This window comes from Periplaneta americana, chromosome 16 (genome assembly GCF_040183065.1).
Source record: "Periplaneta americana isolate PAMFEO1 chromosome 16, P.americana_PAMFEO1_priV1, whole genome shotgun sequence".
Classification (NCBI taxonomy): domain Eukaryota; kingdom Metazoa; phylum Arthropoda; class Insecta; order Blattodea; family Blattidae; genus Periplaneta; species Periplaneta americana.
In genome coordinates this window covers 136,128,920-136,154,927 of record NC_091132.1, presented here as the reverse complement: position 1 = coordinate 136,154,927, position 26,008 = coordinate 136,128,920, and the positions used below count along the sequence as shown (strand labels likewise).

General features: G+C 37.9%; 1 protein-coding gene across 1 annotated transcript in view; it reads left to right on the top strand.

The window, feature by feature from the left end:
* Positions 1-26,008, top strand: part of LOC138691407 (uncharacterized) — an 82,678-nt gene that overhangs the window by 38,458 nt on the left and 18,212 nt on the right. The window contains exons 5-6 of the mRNA XM_069813318.1: positions 10,399-10,557; positions 20,112-20,204. Of these exons, the coding sequence (XP_069669419.1) occupies positions 10,399-10,557; positions 20,112-20,204 (252 nt within the window). The remainder of the gene's footprint in view (positions 1-10,398; positions 10,558-20,111; positions 20,205-26,008) is intronic.

Below are 26,008 nucleotides of genomic sequence, written 5' to 3'. Positions count from 1 at the left end.
ACTAACAAAAAACAAGAAACTTGCAATTTTATTAATCTAGATTAAAAGAGAAAAAGAAAAAAAAAGACAAATCAATACTTCTAGCAATACCTAAAAACATTAACTAAGACAAAATTTTCCAATTTAATTTTGAATTGTGATAAAATCCGGCAGTCCCTGACGTCATTAGGTAACGAATTCCAGAGGCGAGGTATTTCTACAGTATAGGAAGATGAGTATAAAGACGTTCTATGATGAGGGATAGAAAGAAGTGCTTGATGTCGGTTTCGAAGAGTTGTAAAAAATTGAAAGCGCGATAACAGATAATTCGGAGAAGAATTAGACGCTAGAGGCCGGCAGAATTAAAAAAAAATGGTAATTTTGGCCTTCCAAAACACACTTTACTCTACACAATGAAAACGATTGGCCTCGGACACCCGCCCTTTTAACTGTAGCATCCCCGCATATTTACTACTAATCACAGGTAAAATCGAGAAAATCCATTGCACTTTATTCTAGCCTTATTTTCTGACCCACCTAACAAATTTCAGTCTCCAATCTCCGCAAATAATGGCGATGTCGAAGAACGGGATGCGGGGTTGTACTCTCACTTGACTCTCTTCGGATACAGCAGCATCAAAATGGGAATCCCGAACACAAGCTAATTTTCGAGAAACAAAAGGCGTTAAAACCCCTATTAAGCCAACATTCTCGCCGCTATAACTCCGCCATATGCGCAGTGAGATCAAAACCGATCATACCGTTGAATAGATCTCCTCGAACTCTATCTGTAGTGCAAAAGACAATCCTCTGTCCCCAGGCATATGGTCGGTAGAGGCCGGCAAATTTTCAAAAAATGGAAATTTTCACCTTCCAAAACACACTTTACTCTACACAGGCAGACCGATTCGATCCAGACACACGCCCTTTTAACTGTAGCATGCCCGCATGTTTACTACTAATCACTAGTAAGGTGGAGCAAATTCATTGCACTTTTATCTTCACCTTTTTTTTTACCTACCTAGAAGGTTTCAGCCTCTAGTCTCCGGAAAAAATGGCGATGTCGAGCAACGGGATGCGGCTTCATATACCCATATTCCGCCAACATTCTAGCAGCCATAACTCCGCCGTATGCGCTGTGAGAAAAAGGCAGATAGTGCTGTTGAATAGATCTCTTCGAGTTCTATCTGTAGTATAAAGAATAACCCTCTGCCCCCAGGCATATTGCCGGTAGAGGCCGGCAAAATTTCAAGTAAAGGTAATTTTGACCATCCAGAACACACTTTATACAAGGAGAACACCCGCCACATTTACTGTAGCATCCCCGCATGTTTACTACTAGCAACCAGTAAAATCTAGGAAATTCATAGCACTTTTTTCTAGCCTCATTTTTTGACCCAACTAAAAAGTTTCAGTCTCCAATCTCCGCAAATAATGGCATGTCGGGGAACGGGGCGCGGCGTTGTATTGCCCTTGCCTCTCTTCGCATACAGCAGCATCGAAATGGGAAGCCCAAACACAAGCTGACTTTCGAGAAAAAAATACCAAAGCTTTAAACCCCTATGCGGCCAACATTCTCGCCAAAAATCATTTTTCGAAATCTAATCGATCAATTTTCTCAAAATTTGGTATGTACATTCAATTATTGGAGTGAATAAGTTTTAAATAACGAAAATGGAAATAGCAACTAGTTTTGCAAATAAAATTAGCAATATTGTAGAAAAAGAAATTTGAATTAAGAAAATAAATTAAAATTCAAAATGTGGAAAGCGCTTAAAAGAGTTAGAAGGAATATTGCTACTTATTATAATACTCGTTCGGAAGTCAGATGCATGGCCATCAGAACCTGTATCCTCGCTGCTAGTCTCTCCTTCGGCAGCACTGAGTAATGGAGGCTCGGAGGGAACTGTAGCACTACTATTGAAATCGACCGCGATTTTCTCTCCTTAATTTCCTAAAGCTGTTGATATAAGGGTCGAAAGAAATAAGTAGCCCGAGCAAAAGATACTGTAGATATTTGTTTCTTTTCTTGATGTTCTTCTTGTGAAGATTTCTCTGAAAATTCTTGCCATCTTTGTTCCTTGTTTCCTGGGCTTCCTCAGACAGTTTACTAGTGGATATAATAGTGTCATGTGACCTTGTGTCCATGAGCCAAGAATTTGTGAAGAGTTGTAGGCATATAGGCCTAATACTATTTGTGCAAGAATGAATATAATTTCCTTGTCTCCCTTGCATACATGCCAAATGTCCGTTTATCAATATTGCAAATCTGCAAGAAAAGGTTTTAAATATTATATGTGTAGACGACTTATTAGACTTCCATCTATTCCCGTAATATATGCGAAAGTGGAAATCTCCCTGAAAAATTTTCTTGCGATATTTCCATCGTATTCATTGCGACTGCTTTGCTTTGTCATGTCAAAAGTAGTCCCCTTTCCTGCCTGAACTTAACCTATCCTTAATGTTTCGTACTAAATAATACGGTGGATATAAATTAACTGTTATAAGATTTTGCATTTCCCTTAATTATTTATATTGATAGGAGGTCAACTGTAAATCAGAAATCAAAGCCAGATCCTTATTAGGTGACAATATTGGTCGTTCCTGCAAAACCAATTCCCCCCCCTCCTTACGTTGAAGTGATGCAACTGAAAACTCTCCTCCAATTTGGCCGCATCTCTTTTCATAGAAGCTGAAACTCATCTGGACGTAGAAAACTTTTCTTCTGCCGATCTTTCTTCAAAAATGTACTATTTTTTCTTAGTTCTCTTATTTCGTTCAGTCCTCCGAAAAGTTTACGTGGACGTCCTCGAATGCTTGTACTGGCAGAGTCAAATTGGAATTTTTTTATAGTACATAGCAAAGCATTATATATTTTATTCTCAGAATTTGCATCTTGGTTCAAACATAGCGCATTCTATTTTAAGAATTTTTCTCATTTCTGCTGTATTTTTCCCACCGTAATCGATTGTTTCGAGCATAGAAATCTAATTAATTTCTTTATTGACTGTAAAATGTTTTTAGAGAAATTTTTGAGACAAACATGTTCAATTATATTTTTGAGAATTTCACTTTTCCTTCGCTCTTGCTCCCCACCTGAAAAACAGTTCTCCGGTTACAGAGCGCATGATGTCTGAAAATAATTAATAGTAATTCTGTATGCATCTGGTTGCAGAAAAAAAAACACGACGTCTTGCTATGAAAAGCATGATGAATATCTGCACAAAATTTTATCGAAGTGATAGAGGACTACACTTTTAAAAATTCAACTTAAAATAATCCAATGAGGTAGAACTTCTACTCTCTGCACATGTTTATTCAGACACTTATTCTAGAGAATAAGATAATGATTTTTAGCAAAAGAATTAGTTTATTTGTAATTATATACCTTCTTATAATATATCCACACTGTATATTACAGAAAAATTTTATACTATCTTCCTCACTTCGCATCATCCAAACACATTCAGTCTGCCTCTGCATCCAGATCTTATCGAAGAAATGCAACTTTCGCTCTGTTGTGAGGGTCCCCTAGCAGATGTAAGTATCTGTCTACACTTGGATCCAATATTTTGGAGTGTTATAAACACGACTACATAAGAATTTATCTTTAAAAATAGGCTACCTGCGTGAAATTACACACTGTGCATCGAGAGAAAGTAGGTCACTTGCCATCCATCCAAAGTAGGTCACTTGCCATCCATCGAAAGTAGGTCACATGCCACCATCGAGAGTAGGTCACTTGCCATCGAGGGAAAGTAAGTCACTTGCTATCGAGCGAAAGTACGTCATTTGCCATGGAGAGAAAGTAGATTACTTGCCATCCCACGAAAGTAGGTCACTTGCCACCCATCGAAAGTAGGTCGCTTGCCACCCATCGAAAGTAGGTCACTTGCCATCCATCGAACGTAGGTCACTTGCCACCCATCGAAAGTAGGTCGCTTGCCACCCATCGAAAGTAGGTCACTTGCAATCCATCGAAAGTAGATCACTTGCCACCCATCGAAAGTAGGTCGCTTGCCACCTATCGAAAGTAGGTCACTTGCCATTCATCGAAAGTACGTCGCTTGCCACCCATCGAAAGTAGGTCACTTGCCACCCATCGAAAGTAGGTCGCTTGCCACCCATCGAAAGTAGATCACTTACCACCCATCGAAAGTAGGTCACTTGCAATCATCGAAAGTAGGTCACTTGCAATCCATCGAAAGTAGGTCACTTGCCACCCATCGAAAGTAGGTCGCTTGCCACCCATCGAAAGTAGGTCACTCGCCACCCATCGAAAGTAGGTCGCTTGCCACCCATCGAAAGTAGGTCACTTGCCACCCATTGAAAGTAGGTCACTTGCCATCCATCGAAAGTAGGTCGCTTGCCATCCATCGAACGTAAGTCACTTGCCATCCATCGAACGGAGGTCACTTGCCATCCATCAAAATTAGGTCACTTGCCATCGAGGGAAAGTAAGTGACTTGCTATCGAGCGAAAGTACGTCATTTGCCATGGACGGAAAGAAGGTTACATGCCATCCCACGAAAGTACGTGTCTTGCCATCCATCGAAAGTAGATCACTTGCCATTCTTCGAAAGAAGGTCACTTACAATCCATCGAAATTAGGTCACTTGCCATCCATCAAAAGTATGTCACTTGCCATCGAGGGAAAGTAGGTCACTTGCTATCGAGCCAAAGTACGTCATTTTCCATGGGAAGAAAGTGGGTTACTTGCCATCTCACGATAGAAGATCACTTTCCATCCATCGAAACTAGGTCGTAAGTCAACCATCGAAAATAGGTCACTTGCCACCCATCGAAAGTAGGCCGCTTGCCATTCAGCAAACGTAGGTCACTTGCAACCCATCGAAAGTAGGTCACTTGCAACCCATCGAAAGTAGGTCACTTGCAACCCATCGAAAGTAGGTTGCTTGCCACCCATCGAAAGTAGATCGCTTGCCACCCATCTAAAGTAGGTCGCTTGCCATCCATCGAAAGTAGGTCACTTGCCATCCTTCGAAAATAGGTCACTTGCCATCCATCGAAAGTAGGTCACTGCCACCCATCAAAAGTAGGTCGCTTGCCATCCATCGAAAGTAGGTCACTTGCCATCCTTTGAAAGAAGGTCACTTACAATCCATCGAAATTAAGTCACTTGCCATCCATCAAAATTATGTCACTTGCCATCGAGGGAAAGTAGGTCACTTGCTATCGAGCGAAAGTACGTCATTTGCCATGGGGAGAAAGTGGGTTACTTGCCATCTCACGATAGTAGGTCACTTGCCATCCATCGAAAGTAGGCAACCTGCCACCCATCGAAAGTAGGTCGCTTGCCATCCAGCGAAAGTAGGTCACTTGCCATCCCAAGAAAGTAGGTCACTTGCCATCGAGCGAAAATACGTCACTTGCCATCAAGCGAAATAAGGTCACTAGTCATCCAGCGAAATTAGGTCACTTTCCATCGAGGGAAAGTAGGTCACTTGCCATCCAGCGAAAGTAGGTCACTTAATATCGAGGGAAAATTGGTCACATGCCATTGAGGGAAAGTACGTCACTTGGCATCCAGCGAATTAGGTCACTTGCCTTCCATCCAAATCAGGTCACTTGCCATCGAGCGAAAGTAGTTCACTTGTCATCGAGCGAAAGAAGTTAACTTGCCATGGAGGAAAATTATCTCTAATCCCATCCAGCAAAAGTAGGTCACTAGCCATCCATCAAAAGTGGGTTACTTGCCATCGAGCGAAGCCTAGAGCGTCAAAATCCCACCACTAAACTAATACTAGAGCATCAAAAACGCGCCGCTAACCCAAATCTAGAGCGTCAAAAACGGTCCGCTAACCCAATCATAATGTCAAATACGCGACGCTCACCCAAACACTTCTAGAGCGTCAGAAATGCGCCGGTAACCCAATTATAAAGCGTCAAGAACGCGCCGGTAACCCAGCTCCAGAGCGTCAAAATCGGTTCCCTAACCCAACCATAGTGTCAAAACCGCGATGCTGACCCAACCAAGCCTAGAGCGTCAGAAATGTGTCGGTAACCAACCCTAGAGCGTCAAAAACGGTCCGCTAACCCAATCATAATGTCAAATACGCGACGCTCACCCAAACACTTCTAGAGCGTCAGAAATGCGCCGGTAACTCAATTATAAAGCGTCAAGAACGCGCCGGTAACCCAGCTCCAGAGCGTCAAAATCGGTTCCCTAACCCAACCATAGTGTCAAAATCGCGATGCTGACCCAACCAAGCCTAGAGCGTCAGAAATGCGTCGGTAACCCAACCCTAGAGCGTCAAAAACGGTCCGCTAACCCAATCATAATGTCAAATACGCGACGCTCACCCAAACACTTCTAGAGCGTCAGAAATGCGCCGGTAACCCAATTATAAAGCGTCAAGAACGCGCCGGTAACCCAGCTCCAGAGCGTCAAAATCGGTTCCCTAACCCAACCATAGTGTCAAAACCGCGATGCTGACCCAACCAAGCCTAGAGCGTCAGAAATGCGTCGGTAACCCAACCCTAGAGCGTCAAAAACGCGCCGCTAACCCAACTCTAGAGCGTCAAAAACAGTCGGCTATCCCAGCCATAGTGTCAAAAATGCGACGCTGACCCAACCAAGCCTAGAGCGTCAAAAACAAACAGCTAAACGAAGCATAGAGCGTCAAAGATACGCTGCTAACACATTCCAAGAGCATGAAAAACGCGACGATAATCCAAACCTAGAGCGTCAAAATCGCGCCCTTAAATCAAGCCCAGAGCGTCAAAAAGGCGCCGCTAACCCAAACCTAGAGCTTCAAAAACCTGTCGTTAACCCAAATCTAGAATTTCAAAAGCGCTCAGGCAAGTCACTCCAGAGCGTTAAAGCTGCGCGTTTTTGACGTTCTACTGTTGAGTTAGTGGCGCATTTTTGACGCTCTAGCGTTATGTTTGCGGCGCTTTTTGGACGCTATAGTGTTGGGTTAGCTGGACTTTCTTAACGCTCTAGTGTTGGCTTAGGGGCGCGTTTTCGACCCTCTTGGGTTGGGTTAACATTGCGTTTTTTACGCTCTAGTTTTGGGTTAGAAAAGCTTGTCGCTAACCCAACCATAGGGCGTCAAAAATGCGCCGCTGACCCAATAATTAAGCGTAAAAACACGCCGCTATTCCAACCTCAGAGCGTCAAAAATATGCTGCTAACCCAACCCTAGAGAATCAAAAACGCGCCGTTAACCCAATACTAGAGCCTCAAAAACGGGCGTCTAGCCCAACCCTAGAGCGTCTCAAACGCGCAGGTAAGTCAACGCTAGAGCGTCAAGAACTCGTCGTTAACGCAACCAGCAGTAATAATAAGCAACAGTAGTATTCGTGTGGAGATTGATTAGTAATCCAACAGACTGCCGGGCTACGGTCTAGCAGCGGACTGTTATCTGAAACGTAAGATCCCTGGTTGATCCTGCCAGTAATCATATGCTTGTCTCAAAGGTTAAGTCATGCATGTCTTAGTGCAAGTCGCATTGAGCAGAAACCGCAAATTACACATTAAATCAGTTATGGTTCCTTAAATAGTGGACAGTTACTTGCATAACTGTGGTAATTCGAGAGCTAATACATGCAACTCGGTCCCGATCGGAGACAGAAAAGGCGCTTTTATTAGATCAAAACCAATCGGTCCTCGCGGGTGTTTGCCATGGTAACTAACTCAACAATAGAGCGTAAAAACACGCCGTTAACCAAACCCTAGAGCGTCAAAAACTCGCCGCTAACCAAACCCTAGAGCGTAAAAAACGCGACACTAACACAGCCCTAGAGCATGAAAAACGCACCGCTAACCCAACCCTACAGCGTGAAAAACGCGAAGTTAACCCAACCCCGACCCTAGAGCGTCAAAAACACACCGCTTAAACATACCTAGAGTGTCAAAAAACGTGCCGCTAAACCAAACCTAGAGCGTCAGAAACGCGACGGCCATAGACATTGAGGAGACAATAGAATTGGAATAGGAAGTAACAGGTCTATTTTGATAAGATTCTCAAACAATTTTTGAATGTATGAGAATTGCTATACCTCATTTGAGGACTGGAAGCACTATAATGTTTTTGTAACAACCTGTACTGATGTATTAGAACTCTGCAGGTAAAGTAAATGTAAAATTGGTCCACCAGTATGGAGTAATGATTAGCACATCTGGCCATGAAACGAGCGGTTTGTACAAGTTACTTGGTTTGTGTTTTTCGTCAACCAATTGAAGCAGAATCGCTGGGTAATTTCCTATGTTGGACCTCGGACTCATTTCGTCATCATTAATTCACATATCATCATCCATATAATAGCTCGGGTTAAGTTCACGGTGTGGCGTGCTATACTTGTACAAGAGCCCGGCCGTTCGTCTACCCAATCATTCACAGAATAGGAGTGGTAAGCGTAATAAACCTCAGGCTGCAGTGCAAGCCTTCGAGTCCCTCTTTCTTACAAGAGGAAAAAAAGTAAAATTGTGTATATATTTTGTTAGAATTACTTTATTTTACAATACCTTTATTAAATGATCATATTCTGATATACTCTATCAGGTCAAGCTATAACAGGGGGAGAAGATATATTCTGATGTCCCCTATAATCTCGCTATATCGGGATTCTCTGGTTTTGCTTCCCCCCTCCCAAGGAAACTATTCTCTCTCCTCCTATGTCTGTAGGATAGATTCACTGTTCACTTAACGCTTTGTGCTCTTGAAGAGTCATACGCCAACGAAAAACAATTTTCTCCCGCGCATGCGTGAAAATCCTGCAACCTTCTTGAAAAGAGCACGGCTTGTACGTGAACGCATGTTGCCAAGTTTACATAAGAAGTTTATGCAAGATGCGGGAAGTTTAAAATACTCCATTCTCATATTATACATCCCCACTACGTCAACACGGTATTAAATAATAAAACTAGTCGTGCATTGGAAACAAGGTGTTCACGTGCTCTTGTGCTCTTACTGACGCACCGCTACTGGTCATGAAAGAAAATGAATTGTTTTTATCAAATTGGTTTCAATTAAGTTATAAGTAGCCAATAATGCATTAACTGAGAAATTAAAGTGATATTTTTTTCTTTGTGGCAAATAATTTGAATATTTCCCTTTACGTGGTTAGTGTTTGGTTATTCGTAAAAGTTTATACTACGGCAAGTTTGCCGGCTCTGCAGCTTTTAGTGCATACGGGCTATTCCATAAGAAATCGATCAGTAAAAAACCTCGCATTTTTTATACTCTTATTTTTTCCCTACTTATACAAGGTGCTGAGGGGAGTACATTTTCAAAAATATATTATCGAAAGTCAAACGGTTTTCGTATTATTGAGCGACAAATTTAGCGTATTTTATAAAAACAAGCCTCTTTCAGCGCTCAGAACTCTGGAACCATTTACTGCAGAACATTGAACGGGAACTTATTTTGAAGCTGACATTTGGTAGGTTATGTTAAGAAGTAATCCTTCTTTTTATTGTACACAGAGAGAGAGAGAGAGACAGATAATCTGATTTTACTTGCTTTTAGGCTTTTTGGCCATTTGTAAAAATGCAAAAAAATATTGAGAAAAAACCTTGGATTATTAGGAGGGATTCGGCATTGTTTGCTTAGTGGTACGGCAATAAGTTTCGAGGGTATTAAATAGATAATTTTCACACGCCTAGACTTGAACGGCGCAGAACCGCACGCACTAGCCGACAGCTGAAGATAAGCGAGCGTTGGGCGTCATTTTACTCCTGTGTTTATGAAAACCTGTGATAAAGCTAGCACAGCCATGCGCTGCTAGACGACACATTACGTGTTTGTCTCCTGGCCTTGCTTGTCTCGGCTAGGTCCCGTCTCACAGTCAGCTGGTTAGTTCACGCGCGTACTATTTATTTTCTTTATTTGATATTTTCAATACTTTCTTATCAACATACCATCAGTAAAAAATATGTTTATTTGTACTTTCAATGCGGAATCTAACTATATATTTTTTAAATATTTTTTTCCTAGCCAAAGGCGTCTTAAAGAGGAAAAATCTAAATTTTTCCATTTCCATAAAAACAAAAGTAAGAACATCTGTTTATATGTCAATATAAACTTTAATTTCTCAGCATCAAAATAAACCATGATTTTGATCATTGGGTGAAAGGATTTCGGAGCTACAACAGTTTAAAGTTGCTAATTTTATGAAAATACGATGAATTTAAATATTTTCAATTTAAACACTATGAAGTTCTCATGCCTCAAACTTTGCACAAAGCATTGTATCACAGTTCTCTACGTACAAAAAAAAGTTTCATTGTATTTAGAAATTGTAAGGTCAATTTTGTCTATATTTCGGTCGATTTGAGATGGAATAGCTCATATATAAGTGCATATTTCGGCATTTTATGTGCATATTTTCTTGCATATTTTAGAATTTTTGGTGCATACAATTCTCAATACTGAAAATAACGTTCTCTTGTAGATATGTTCACATGGGACGGCCTTCTGGAAACTCCTGATGAGTCGCAGCAGCGAGACAACGAGCCGAATGAGTTGGTGGAGAGGAGCTGTTCCTGTGAGGGTCCTGCCTGCAACTGCTGCCTGGACATCAACATCACTTTTATCGACCTTGGTGGACCGGGTTAGTAAATCGTCTGGTATACTTCTTATCAGGGGCGGACGCAGGATTTTTTTTCGGGGAGGGATTTGAGGAGATAGTAAAAATGGAGTAATGAGAAATAAGTTTATATACTCACAATTTGTTTCCGAGTCACAAACATTTACAAGTTGGCCTGAGTAGCGTAGTCGGTATAGCCTTCTCTGCTCGAAGTTGCGAGTCTTACCCCAACCCAGCTCGATGGCATTTAAGTGTGTTTAAATGCGACAGGCCTCATATCAGTCTATTTACTGGCATGTAAAAGAAGTCCTGAGGGAAAAAATTCCAGCACACCAGCGACGCTGATATAATCTTGGCAATTGCGAGCGTTGTTAAATAAACCATAATTTTTTAATTTTAACATTTACAATGACTGCAATATAAAAACAATGACAGAATGACATTTACAGAAGAAGGCGACAAGGCTTCTTAGACATTTCCTCCAGTACTTCATGAGCTTTTACTTCTATATTTTTATGCATATACATCAAGGCCAGTCGATTTAATCTGTCTGCTCCCATCGTGCTCCTCAAGTAAGTCTTCAAACACCGCAATGTTGAGAACGACCGTTCTGGTGTTGCTGTAGTTACAGGCAACGTGCAGAAAAGTTTCAGCGCCTTGTGAGTGCAGGGAAAAATAATTTCATTGCACCTGTTCAAAGATGATATAAAATCAGTAGGTATTAGGTGAAGATTTTTCTGATCAAGAAAATTTCTTCTCCACATCTTCAATTCATTGGAGAAAGACTCTGGTGATGCATCAACATCATTGGGCCACTGATTTACTATTGTCTCAATAGCAGTTTCTAAATCTTCATCTGATGCTCGCACTATGTTTTTAGTTTGTATGGACTTTAGGATTCCCTTACGATTTAAAAATCTGTCCTTGAGCTGACCAATGAAATAGTCTAAGAAGAGAAGGAAAATTAAAAGCCTAAAATACTCTTCATGAGTCTCTGTCTTGAAGTAAGAATACTGTGTTTGTCTTCCTGCAGTTCTTGGAATTTAACATTTTAGCAAAGAGAATTCACGAATTAAAATTAATACTATTTTTTTTCTTGTATCGTATTTTTCTCAAAATTTCGGGACGGGATATATCCCCTTAATCCCCCCCTTGCATCCGCCCCTGCTTCTTATTATTAGTATTACTTTTCCACAAACAACTAATGAATAGGGAGCGGATTCTTATGTGCTAAAAAATTTAAATATATTTATTTTTATGTGCTAAAAAGTACGAAAATATTTGCTAAAAATAAAAATAAAAATATATTTTTTTTTAAATATGACAAAAATACATTACTTAGCTTGAAAAAAAAATGTTACTAGGTACTCATCAGTCACACTTGAGTATCAGTTGCTAGTAGTTGTCCGAGAATTGCAGTGAACAACGAAGGTCATTTCCAAATTCTCCATCACAAATGCATGCCCATTATGACGTAACAACGACTTATACTGTGAAAACGATCTTTCCACATCACAGGACGTCAGACGTGCATATTTAAAGAGAGGAATGTCACAAACACCTACACCGTCAATTTCACGTACAGGCACACCCTCCAATACTTGAGCAACTTTACACATTTTTTTATATCCACTGTTTTGCCGTGAATGCACACGTGAAGCAGACAAATATTGGGTTACCTGAGAGCTCTGATCTGCACTTACTGATTTACCACATGGTTGGCAAAATAACACTTTTCCGTCGGTAGTAAAATGTTTTTAAATTCATCTACATATTGCTGTAGACGCGATCTGAAACTCGATTTGATTTTAGGCACCTTAAGAGGCTAATATACACACGTCTTAACGAAAAAAAAAATGTTTCTAGCTACTGACTGACAATGTCGGAGAAAAGCTTCCTATAGCGACGCCACCACGCCTACACTACACAGCTTATGCTTATGGTCCGATAACGGGGAATCACAACAAGATGTATTTCCTCACTTCATAGGCATGAACGAGAGGCGAGAGATTTGTTTAAATTAAATAATGTTTATACCCGAACTCTTATCCGTTGTGTTTCACAAACAAAGCGCGGAATGAAATCATCTTCAGCAGCAATAAACATTCCTAATTATGTGTTGCAAAATCTCTCCTTCTTGTCCATGTTAATTTATTCTCATATAATAACACTGATATGCTGCCTAGCAGTTCTCAGAAGTTGAGGCGAACTATTACAAAAATGGATCACGGATACACCACACAGCCCATAGAAACACGAATCAACCAAGAATTCTTAAAAAGATAACGTATTTCTGAGTGATATAATTGATTTAGTTTTTATTTAAAAGTTCTTGTAAAAAAATTATTTAAGTGAAAAAACTCCAAGATTTATCTGTTTATAATAGATTTCCTGAAAATATGTATTTACATAAATTTTTTGTGAAAATATGTGTTTTATGTGAAATAAAATTCGTGTTTTAAACTTGAAACTTGACATTCGGAATTTTTAATTTTGTTAATTGTGTTTTATCACACGCAAGAAAAATATTTAATTACATACGAATCCGCTCCTTACTAATGAACTATCTAACCGAACATGCCTTACTGGACGAATACCAATCTGGGTTCAGAAATAGACGTAAGTACGACTACAGCACTACTAAAAGTGAATGAGGTTATACGTGAACCTACGGATGAACGTAAATTAACATTACTGACATTACTTGACTTCAGTAAGGCATTTGATACAGTTGACACGGACCTTCTATTATGTAAATTAAGACTTCTGCATCTTTCTGAAAGTTCTGTTACTTGATTTGAATCCTACCTTCGCGAACGTCAACAATGTGTCATTGCATGCGATTATTCTTCAAAATGGTGTGTCGTGAAATCTGGAATTCAACAAGGATCAGTTCTCGGATCTTTACTCTTCATGATCTATATTAATGACGTGACTAATATGACAAAACACTGCAGATACCATATGTATGTTGACGACCTGCAAATTTATTTGCATTTCCACCCTGACGAGACTAGTGACGCAGTAAATAAAATAAACGAAGACTTGAATTCGATTTCACTGTGGGCACACAAATTTGGATTAAAGTTAAATCCAGAGAAACCGCAAGCAATCGTAATGGGACATAATCGTCTACGAAGCACTCTTGATAGTGGTACTATACCACATATAATATTGAATGGGATTATTGTTAAATACAGAGAAACAGTTAAACATCTTGGCATTTTTATGGATAGCGATCTAAATTGGAACACTCAAGTAACACACATTTGCAAAAAAATATTTTCTCAACTTCACTCCTTGTTTCATATGAAAGAATTTCTACCATATAGTCTAAAAAAGAATCTTATTCAGACTCTTGTAATGCCCCATTTTGATTATTGCGATTCCTTGCTAACTAATGTAAGTTCACTTTTAGCTGAGAGACTACAACGTGTTCATAATGTGTGCATACGATTCATCTGCAATACTCGTAAATTTGACAATATAATACCTTCCCTCCAGTTACTTTCATGGATGCGTCTGAAGGAACGAAGAACAATACATTCACTGTCTCTTCTGAATTGTCTGTTATCGCGCTTCCAATTTCTTACAACTCTTCGAAACCGACATCAAGCACTTCTTTCTAACCCTCATCATAGAACGTCTTTATACTCATCTTCCTATACTGTAGAAATACCTCGCCTCTGGAATTCGTTACCTAACGACGTCAGGGATTGCCGGACTTTATCACAATTCAAAATTAAATTGGAAAATTTTGTCTTACTTAATGTTTTTTAAGTATTGCTAGAAGTATTGATTTGTGTGTGTGTTTTTTTTTCTTTTTCTTTTTTAATCTAGATTAAAATTGCAAGTTTCTTGTTTATGTTAGTTAATTAGTTAGGATGCAATTAATTATCATACTTAATCACTCATTTAAAGTTTGTGTGACTGCAACCTGTGTATATTTTTGTGTGGCTTTACTTTGTTTATAGTGTTTTTTCTCTCTCTCCCTTTATTTCTTGTGTAGCTTTACTTTGTAAGTATATTTTTTCTGTTTATTTCTATTATTGTATTTGTATTCCTGGTGTTGTGGAAGAGAAGGTCTGATGGCCTTAACTACACCAGAATAAATAAATACTATTAGATCCACACCAAAGGATTATTTAGGTGGGCAATTACTCCGCCTCAATTTAAGATTTTTAAAAATTAATAATTGAGTAGTACAGTACCTACTAAAGAGAAAATGAGAGAACTGAACTTCTAATATAATAGTACATTATGCAACGAGCCTATAATGGTAGTAATTAAGACGCGAGTATGTTTGTTTATGAAACGAGCGCAAGCGAATTTCATTATTTTCATACGAGCGTCTTAATTACCATTATAGGCAAGTTTCATACGACTTTTTATGCTCGACCATATTTCTAACTTGAAATTATTCATAAGTATTTATGTTATGGTTATAGAAGTGAGGAGCGGAACTGACCTTCTAAATTGTGAGATGTGCGCAGACGCGAAAGTATTGATTTTTCCGAGGAACGAATGTAAGTGAACTTGATATAATCTAGAGAATAATATGAACATTAATCTTGATATAAGCTGGAAATTGATTTAGAATTGAAAAACGAGATGACAAATTCAATTTATTTGAATATTATTTACAATTAACGCTAATTATTATAGTAACAGAACATAACCTTCTGCGACAGTATTGGATTTCCAGCCTCCGTGACGTTTTGCTATACTGTTTTCGCTGTAAGAAAAATCCTAATGTAAACACAAGCACGTGGCTGTCATACCCGTGATTGGCTCACAGTCGAAACACTCACATGACGCAGGAAAATATAGTCTGTATTTGGAAACTATCATCTTGTATTATTTGAAAATAAAAAATTGAATTCTAGTTACTAAATACAATGAAACATATAACTTCACTCATATGTAAAACGATATGTAAAAGAAAAGCTACTTTTATATTTTGTTATGTACTATGAACGCGGATGAATACAAACAGTAATACCGAGGTAGTCTGTTCTTGTAACAAGTTGGCGTCCCTTGAGCTTGTCGTTCACGTTAGCACGTGGTACTGAAGTATGGCTTCTGGATCCTCGTTGTGTGTGGTTATTAATCGTAAGAGTGGAAACCCTCTCAAAAGCGGAGAAAAACAAATAGTCTTAAATGTATATAATAAGTTCTGTGAGTTTTAATGAGAGTAATTATAAAGTAAATATTTCCTAAGCAAACGAATGCATAGTAGTGAGGCCTACTTGACGAGTAACGGGAAATGTTTAACATGAAACAGAATGTACAACAGTAGGCGGGAACACGTACTGAGAATCTATGGCGCCAAACAGTGGCCAATGAAGCCTCACTTCAGTCACGTGCTATTGTTTATATTAAGATTTTTCTTACAGCGAAAATATTATAGTTGTCTTTCGATTGCATATCCGAGAATAATCGATACTTGCGCTTTTATAATGCTACAATGGTAATTTCTCATTGGCTGAACAACTGAACTATAATGAATAGGTGTACTTTAATGAGGTGCATTAAAGGGCTACTACCAGGTGTATAATTGCTACATTTCGGCATGGTCGAGCATAAAAATATTACACTTTTATAAACGCTTAAGAAATAAAAAAAACGAGCTTAATTACTTTGCTCAAATGAAACAAACCGTTGCTACAGGTCTATTGTAAATAATAGTGCATTATTTTTATTGAAACTAAAATTGTTTAACCAATAAAATATTGTCCACACCTGTGGAGTAACGGTTAACACGTCTGGCCGCGAAACCAGGTGGCCCGGGTTCGATTCCCGATCGGGGCAAGTTACCTGGTTGAGGTTTTTTCCGGGGTTTTCCCTCAACCCAATATGAACAAATGCTGGGTAACTTTCGGTGCTGGACCCCGGACTCATTTCACCGGCATTATCACCTTCATCTCATTCAGACGCTAAATAACCTAAGCTGTTGATAAAGCGTCGTAAAATAACCTACTGAAATAAAAATTAAAAAAAAAATAAAATATTGTGTGTGTGTGTTCATTTATTCGCACCTACGTCATATTATACGCAAGTGCATGTAAATTACGACACGATACGTACGTATTTATCAGTGGCGTAGCATGAAATTTTGAGCAGGGGAAGCTAACTCAAATTGTCTTCCATGTACAGTAGTGGCAAAAAAAACCGGACCGACCCTTGTAGTTGATTTCAGAGCCTTGTTCACTCAGAGCACGATAGACTGGTAGCTAAGACTTTCGTTGTTCGAATCCTGCCTGGGAAGGAAGCTTTTTTTGTTCCTTATTCAAATTTCTTTGGTCGGCGGGAAAAGGAACATAAGTCAAAAAATAATAATTTTTCAGGAGAGACTTTCTTTTTAATTTATTCTTAACTGAATATAAGTATAATGATGAAATTCATGTATGTTGGTTAAAGTAAGACGCTCTTCAATTTAAAATACAAGAAATATTATTTCAAAAATTAGAAAAAATACTAGACTTATATGATTAGTTATAACAGAAAAATTGAGTTTTTTACTTATGTGCCTTTTCCCGCCGACCAAAGATTTATTCCCAATATTTTTTATTGCAGCGATATTTTACTACTTAATTAACTTATTCTCAGAACACGAATTTTACCACCAATCGAAAAGTATTGGGAATAAATTTGAATAAAGAAACAAAAAGTTTCCTCCCCAGGCAGGATTCGAACCACGAAAGTCTTAGTTACCAGTCTATCGTGCTCTGTAGTGAACAAGGTTCTGAAATCAGCTACAAGAGTCGGCCCAGTTTTTTTTGCCACTACTGTACATATGAGAAAACGTATTGCAAAAATATAGTCTTAAAATAAAAAGTAGTCAATGTCAGCAGTCCGAAGATTGGTTGGAACATCGTAAGTAACACCGATAAGACCTCAAATAGTACGTAGTAAATTATGATTTCATGGTTTGCACGTATCTCTAAGAAATAGACACGTATACGTATAATTTGACATTAGCTTACTCCCTGTCATATTTAGAGAAATCACAATATTAACGGTCAATAAATACAGTATTAGTAATTAATTACGTAAATATGCGTCTGTCTTGGTTGTGTCCTTCACTGATAACAAGGGAGTCTGTCGTTTTTTATATCACACTTTTGTTCGTAAGCCAGTCTTGAAAATGTAATCCCCGGACAAAGGCCTAAAAAGGAGGACATATCCGGATAAAAGAGGACGTCTGATCGCCCTGCAGAAATAAAATTAACACACTTTTTTGTATTTTTATTTTAAGTTTATGATAGAAATGTAAAATTTAATTACAGAAAATTATTACAATGTATTATTAGTACTGGGTGTTCATTTCAAAGTGTGTCATGACGTCACTGTTGTTGAGTCAGCGATTTGAAGCGAGTTTCAGCTTATATGTCAGAGAAGTTGCCTATTATTCAAGGCGTTCAATCTGAACTTGAGAACGTGTACGGTATAACTTGAACGTCGTAGCAACAGATGGCGGTCTGTACGGTCTGTGTGCTACCACAACCTCTTTCGAACTGTGTTTTGGGCGAGTAAGTCGTACGTAGGCTATTTGTTATCATCGGTTGCGTACCGCAACATTCCACAACACAAATCAAATGCTTCGAAGTTAATGTCAAAAAATACGGAAGTAATCGTCTTAACCCATATCCCGACAATAAGAAAAAAACTCACCTCAGTACGTGTTTCCAAACAGTTCACATTCCTGCCACTACCGGCGTTACCGTTCGTATCGGTACGTACTCTTCAGAATGAACGCCGTACTTGCCAGGCAACTTCTCTGCCACATAGGTAATATGCCTCTGCGGAAGTGTAGGAAGATTGAATTCTCTAGGCTCATCGGCTAGCCACATGACGGCATACACCGAGCCATGACACACTTTGAACTGAACATCCAGTATAATAATTATGGTATTATGCATGTTTTCTTAATTTGTTATTTAGGAAATATGAAAAAATCATGTTTTACCGAGTTATTTAATGTACGATATTTTTTTTTCATAAAGACAGGTAAAATACGATATTTTTTAAGGCTGGTGCGATATTCTAACTTAACTGATCTGGCAACCCTGGCTGCGCGTCAGTCATTTTCTTCTTTGTGGCTCGCGCACCTGCACTACGTTTACTAAAGGTTGACTTGTGTCGCGTTCGCTGAATGTTGACACTTGTGGACTCACTGTTTTACTATTTTTTTCACTTTCATTTTTCAATTATTGCTACAACTTTTACTGTTTTCATTTTCTCGCGACACACTATTGTGCCGTGACACACCGGTTGAAAATGGCAGGTCTAGAGTACCGGTAATTAAAAATATCGAAATACCGGTATTAAGATTTTAATTGAGTTATAAGTTGTGCTAACAACTGAAGAGCTTCATCACAACTTCTGTACATGATTGATTCCATAGGGCTATTCCATATGAAATCGATCAGTAAAAAACCTCGCATTTTTTATACTCTAATTTTTTCCCTACTTATACAAGGTGCTGAGGGGAGAGAATTTTCAAAAATATACTATCGAAAGTCAAACGGTTTTCGTATTGTTGAGCGACAAATTTAGCGTATTTTATAAAAACAAGCCTCTTTCAGCGCTCAGAACTCTGGAACCATTTACTGCAGAACATTGAACGGGAGCTTATTTTGAAGCTGACATTTGGTAGGTTATGTAAAGAAGTAATCTTTATTTTTATTGTACACAGAGAGACAGATAATCTGATTTTACTTGCTTTTAGGCTTTTTGGCCATTTGTAAAAATGTAAAAAAAATTGAGAAAAAAAGTTGCATTTTTAAGAGGGATTCGGCATTGTTTGGTTAGTGGTACGGCAATAAGTTTCGAGGGTATTAAATAAATAATTTCACACGCCTAGACTTGAACGGCGCAGTACCGCACGCACTGGCCGAGAGCTGAAGATAAGCGAGCGTTGGGCGTCATTTTACTCCTGTGTTTATAAAAACCTGTGATAAAGCTAGATCACGTCTTTATCTCCTGGCCTTGCTTGTCTCGGCTAGGTCCCGTCTCACAGTCAGCTGGTTAGTTCACGCGCGTACTATTTATTTTCTTTATTTGATATTTTCAATACTTTCTTACCAACATACCATCAGTAAAAAATATGTGTTTATTTGTACTTTCAATGTGGAATCTAACTATATATTTTTAAAATATTTTTTTCCTGGCCAAAGGCGTCTTAATGAGGAAAAATCTAAATTTCTCCATTTCCATAAAAAGTAAGAAAATCTGTTTATATGTCAATATAAACTTTAATTTCTCAGCATCAAAATAAACCATGATTTTGATCATTAGGTGAAAGGGTTTCGGAGCTACAACAGTTTAAAGTTGCTAAGTTTATGAAAATACGCTAAATTTAAATATTTTTAATTTAAACACTATGAAGTTCTGATGCCTCAAACTTTGCACAAAGCATTGTATCATAGTTTTCTACGTACAGTACAAAAAAAGTTTCATTGTATTTAGAAATTGTAAGGTCAATTTTCTCTATATTTCGGTCGATTTGAGATGGAATAGCTCCAGTATGAAAAAATATTTTTCTCAGTCATAATACTAAATTGCTTATGTTACAGGCTGTGTTCGAATGAAGTACTTATCTCCAACAGATGGAATTGCAGTCAACGTTTCCTACGGCAGCAAATTACTACATAGGGAAGTCGTTAAAGGTAAGTCATGGGAATTACAGCGAATTAAAGTGATTGAAATGTCGCCGTGATGTATGCAACGGTAAGCAAATCACGTGGGACTCACGGTCAACCAGCCTGGGCGTGAAAATGTCCGTTGTCAGTAGGCCTATTCTGTATTCTCTTATGTGGAGGCCCGATATCATGCTGGACACACGTTATAGAAGCTCAGCCACGTGTGTATCTAAATTTGTGTCAGATCTGGGAAAAATTCAAATAGCCTAGGGATTTAGGCCAAGATTCTTAGAAGCTGTAAGAGATTAATGCCAAGAAAATTATTCGAAACGTGTTAATCATAGGCGGAGAGAGAACCGTTTCCTTGGGGGGGGAATCAAAACCATAGAATCCCCATATAACGGGGTTGTGAGGATATTATTTACCTCCTCCCCCGTTATAGCTTGACCGTGGTACAGTATATCGGAATATGATCATTTAATAAAGGTATTTTCGAGAGCATGTTTCTTACAGTGTTACATCCATATCCGCAATGCTTCGGACTGAGTTGTACAATCTCCCTCTTTTTTTCTCTCTTACAGAAACATAATTATCCATGCATCAATAAAACTAAGTAACAATGCTAACAGACAGAGCTGGGCAATATTTGAAATACATTTGTATTTTGTAATTTGTAAGGATTTTCGAAAGTATTTTGTATTTAAATACATAAAATTGATGTATTTTGTATTTCAAATACCCAAAATACTTTTTTTTCTTCTTGTTCTTCAAGTTTTGGATTTGGATTTGAAGAATGAATTTTTATCTTATTTGCCTACCCATTTCAGTTGTGCTAGCCATACACTTAGTTTTCTTGCCACAACTCATTTCCTGAATGCCACGAAGAAATCTCCAACAGCATCAAGGATCCATCACCCAACACTTCCTAAATGTTTAGTATTATGGAATGCGTTTAGGAGACTCAAATACTCAGAAATTATATCAGATGTCTTCAAATATTCATTAAAGTTTCCTTGCCCAACTCGATGGAATTCTCTTTATGACTGAATCTCTCAAATATTGCAATTCAGACACGATATAAACAGTATATGTGAAAAACTGGGATTGCCAACCTTCAAAGATGTTGAGTTTCAGTACCTTGAAGAATATTGTGCAGTTCTGAATCCCATTGCCTTAGCCCTTAATTTAATGCAAAATGAGAAGACGTGCTATTACGGCCAATTTTTGTCAACATTAATTTCCCTTAAAGACAGATTACATATTCTGTTACCTAGTAATCTACGCCGTCTATTCCAAGTAACTCCAATCCTAATAAGTTCACCTTCATCAAGATATAAAGTGATGTTTGATCTGCTCCCAGAAAAAAAAATTGAGCTATTTTGGCAGCTTGCTCTACCCATCATTGAAGATGAGATGGCTACCTGACATTTCCTCACTAAGTGATAAGAAGAGGATACAGAATATGTGTGTGAAATAAGCTGAGCAGTTGTCTCCTACATCTTTGGTCAGTTCAGACGATGAAGACGATGAAAACAATTTTTATGTTTTCAGCTCAAGTAAAACAGACTTTGAAAAGCAAAAAGAAAAGAACTTGTCTACTGTAGAGTATGAGCTCATACAATTCTTCAATGGCAAAGGGACGACCCTGTGCACTCTAGAGAATTACCCAACAGTGAAACAAGCATCTATAAAGTATAATACAAGTTTGTGTTTCTCTGCGCCTATAGAAAGACTGTTCTGTTTTGCAGGATTTATTCATTCACAAGCAAGGGGATCCTTATCTTATGAACATTTGAGGAACTGGTTGTTTTGAAAGGGAGCAGTAATTATTCATATGTAGCATAATTTCATTGCTGACTGGGAAAAGGAAGAAGTTCAGTTACAGTGTTTATATAAAACTTCGAGGTAAAAATACTTTTAATGTTAATATAATATTTTAGATTTTCTGTAATATTCTTATTCTTTAGGCCTATATATTGTACCGAGTATTTGAAATACAAATGTAGTTTGAGTATTTGAAATACAAATGTATTTTGGTTAATTTTTTTAAAGTATTTTGTATTTCTATTTCAAATACAATTACTTGAAGTATTTTGTATTTGTATTTGAAATACTTGGATGTCAGTATTTTGCCCAGCCCTGCTAACAGAAACTTTTTTATATGAAGCTTACTTTCCTGAATATCATATGAAATATAAACTCTATTTTATTTAATCTTGTCTGTAAGTCTACACATTATAATATCGCCGCGGCCTCATGCTCAGCATGTCGGCATCATACAATAACGTGTGGTGTGCTTTTAAAACATAATTTTGCCGACCGATTGTTGCTCTGTAGGTTTCACTCTAAGCGTCACGTCTACTTCCTCGATAAGAATAAGCACTTGTTTGTTATATTGTTAAATGGCTATTATTATTATTATTATTATTATTATTATTATTATTTCATATACGAGTACGTTGACATTCTTAACTCTTAATAATAACTCTTTAATAATAATTGTTATGCTCGACCATGCCGAAATGTAGTAATTATACACCTGGTAGCAGTCCTTTAATGCATGTCATTAAAGTACACCTATTCATTAAAGTTCAGGTTTTCGATTATTCTCGGATATGCAATCGAAAGACGAGGGAAACGTCACGGAAGCTGGAAATCCAATACTGTCGCAGAAGGTTATGCTCTGTTACTATAATAATTAGCATTAATTGTAAATAATATTCAAATAAATCCAATTTGTCATCTCGTTTTCCAATTCTAAATCAATTTCCAAGTTATACATTCTCTGCATTACATCAAGGTCAATGACATTATTGTTCCTCGGAAAAAATCAATACTTTCGCGTCTGCGTACATCTCACAATTCAAGAGCTATGAACAAGTTCACTTCCGATCTTCTGTCAGATACAAATAAAATGTATACTTCTGAATAATTTAAAGTTAGAGATATGGTCGAGCATAAAAAGTCGTATGAAACTTGCCTATAATGGTAATTAAGACGCTAGTATGAAAATTATGAAACTCGCTCGCGCTCGTTTCATAAACAAACATACTTGCGTCTTAATTACTATCATTATAGGCTCGTTGCATAATGTACAATTAATCAAATACCTTAATGTTCGTCCTCAGCACAAGACATTGCAACCTCGGTTTTAGTCCACGTGGATTAGACAAGTAGGTATCATTCAGGGGCGAATGCTAGTCACGAAAGTTAGGCTTGCTCTTTTATACATAGGGGAAGATGGGAGGATATAATAATTCATAATTAATAAAAATAATCAGACCCACATAAATAATTTATTTTATAATTATGAAATCATTATGAGTCATGGATCATATTCGCTTATCAGATGTAGAAGTTCGATATAATATAACAAACGTGGCCAACAAAACAGTTTATTTAGTTTCTTCGACCCTGCCAACCAATGCACATTGTTGTATTGAGCTGCACTGAACAGGTGCACATATTCTGTATGTCTGTCTTCTCTTGAATAGTTCTTCGGGAAAATGGATTTAATAATAAAGTTTCAATAACACACAATTCCGAACTCATTGCAATACTTCAAATTAATGTTTAAGAATTAATAATACATGCTGCAGCTAACACAATTATATTGCACTCGCACATCACAGCACATTTCCGCTGTCAATACTGCTCTGTGTAACGTTAAATAGTCGTTGGTGTAGCTCTCGGACCAGAGCTTCAAACAACACATAACAGAAGCATGTGCACCAAGGAGGAAGGCACTTGCGCGCGCATCATATTCTCACTATTTCTGTCTTTCCTGTAGCTCCGAGAAACGAGCAAGCGTTGCGATACTTGCGGTGTGCAACCTGCGGATGGTATTACGCCTATATATATATACAATATTCCAAAAATCCAAATAAATTTTAATGTACGTAATCCCATTTTGAGAAATACACATTCTACGAAAATATTGGGCTTGCGCAGCAAGCATAGCATGCCCTGAGAAATCGCCCCTGGTGTGATTTAATAATGGAAGCAGCTTATTGATTGCAATATTGAAATTGAGGCGAGTGATTGGAGCGGCGACATAAGAAATTGAAAACAATAATACAATTAAATTTCAAAGACCTGCCGAATGTTATGCACAAGGCCGCTCAAAGACCTGCCGAATGTTAACCATGAGAGCGCGGCGATAATACTAAATATTTTATCGTCAAATTCTCGAAAATAACACAATTTCTCACTCACGAAACTTATCTTTACTTTCGGCATGTTGGAAACATACTGATGGCACAAGAATTGACATTAAAAGAGAAAGAGAACAATACAAGCACTTGAAAAATTGCAAGAAAACTCTCCACCACTGCCCGCCTATATAGTATGTCTTCGTCACAGAGCCAAACAATAGAGGCCTATTTACTACTTGAAAACAGACAATACATCAATTTTATAGCATTTCTGTAAAAATATAGATCTTTTTAGAGATATTCTGAAAAAATTTTGTAGTAGCGTACATCATTCACCGCCATAGGCAGAGTTATGGGGGGACATGGGGGGGCACTGCCCCCCCAAACTTCTCCATTTTTTTTTTCTATTAATGTTAAAAAATATTGAATTCAAAAGATCTTTTTTGCTTTTATTTATGTTTCTATGCTTAAATTGTTGAATTAATATCTTCAGTTCATGTGTCTGGACTATAATATTTATTTTAAATTTCTGAATGTATAAGAATTGCTATACCGGTACCAGGGGCGGATGCAGGATTTTATTTCGTGAGGGATTTGAGGAGATAGTGAAAATGGAGTAATGAGAAATAAGTTTATATACTCACAATTTGTTTCTGAGTCACAAACATTTACAAGTTGGCCTGAGTAACGTAGTCGGTATAGCCTTCTGTGCTCGAAGTTGCGGGTTCTACCCCAACCCAGCTCGATGGCATTTAAGTGTGTTTAAATGCGACAGGCCTCATATCAGTCGATTTACTGGCATGTAAAAGAAGTCCTGAGGGAAAAAATTCCAGCACACAGGCGACACTGATATAACCTCGAAAATTGCGAGCGTTGTTAAATAAACCATAATTTTTTTATTTTAACATTTACAATGACTGCAATACAAAAACAATGACAGAATGACATTTGCAGAAGAAGGTGACGAGGCTTTTCAGGCATTTCATCCTGTACTTCATGAGCTTTTACTTCTACATTTTTATGTATAGGCTATATATCAAGGCCAGTCCATTTAATCTGTCTGCTCCCATCGTGCTCCTCAAGTAAATCTTCAAACACCGCAATGTTGAGAACGATCGTTCTGGTGTTGCTGTAGTTACAGGCAATGTGCAGAAAAGTTTCAGCGCCTTGTGAGTGCAGGGAAAAATAATTTCATTGCACCTGTTCAAAGATGATATAAAGTCAGTAGGTATTAGGTGAAGATTTTTCTGATCAAGGAAATTTCTTCTCCACATCACTCTGGTGATGCATCAACATCATTGGGCCACTGGTTTACTATAGCCTCAACAGCAGTTTCTAAATCTTCATCTGATGCTCGCACTATGTCTTTAGACAGAAAAGTTTGTATGGACTTTAGGATTCCCTTATGATTTAAAAACCTGACCTTGAGCTGACTAATGAAATAGTCTAAGAAGAGAAGGAAAATTAAAAGCCTAAAATACTGTTCATGACTCTCTGTCTTGAAGTAAGAACGCTGTGTTTTTCTTCCTGCAGTTCTTGGAATTTAACACTTTAGCCAGGGGCGTATTTTGCGGGCTACCGGGGCTACCGGCGGTAGCCCAAGGAAATTACGAAAGAAAAAGTTTATAATATAACATAATGTAATAATTTTGTATTATTAGTTTTACCATAGTAATT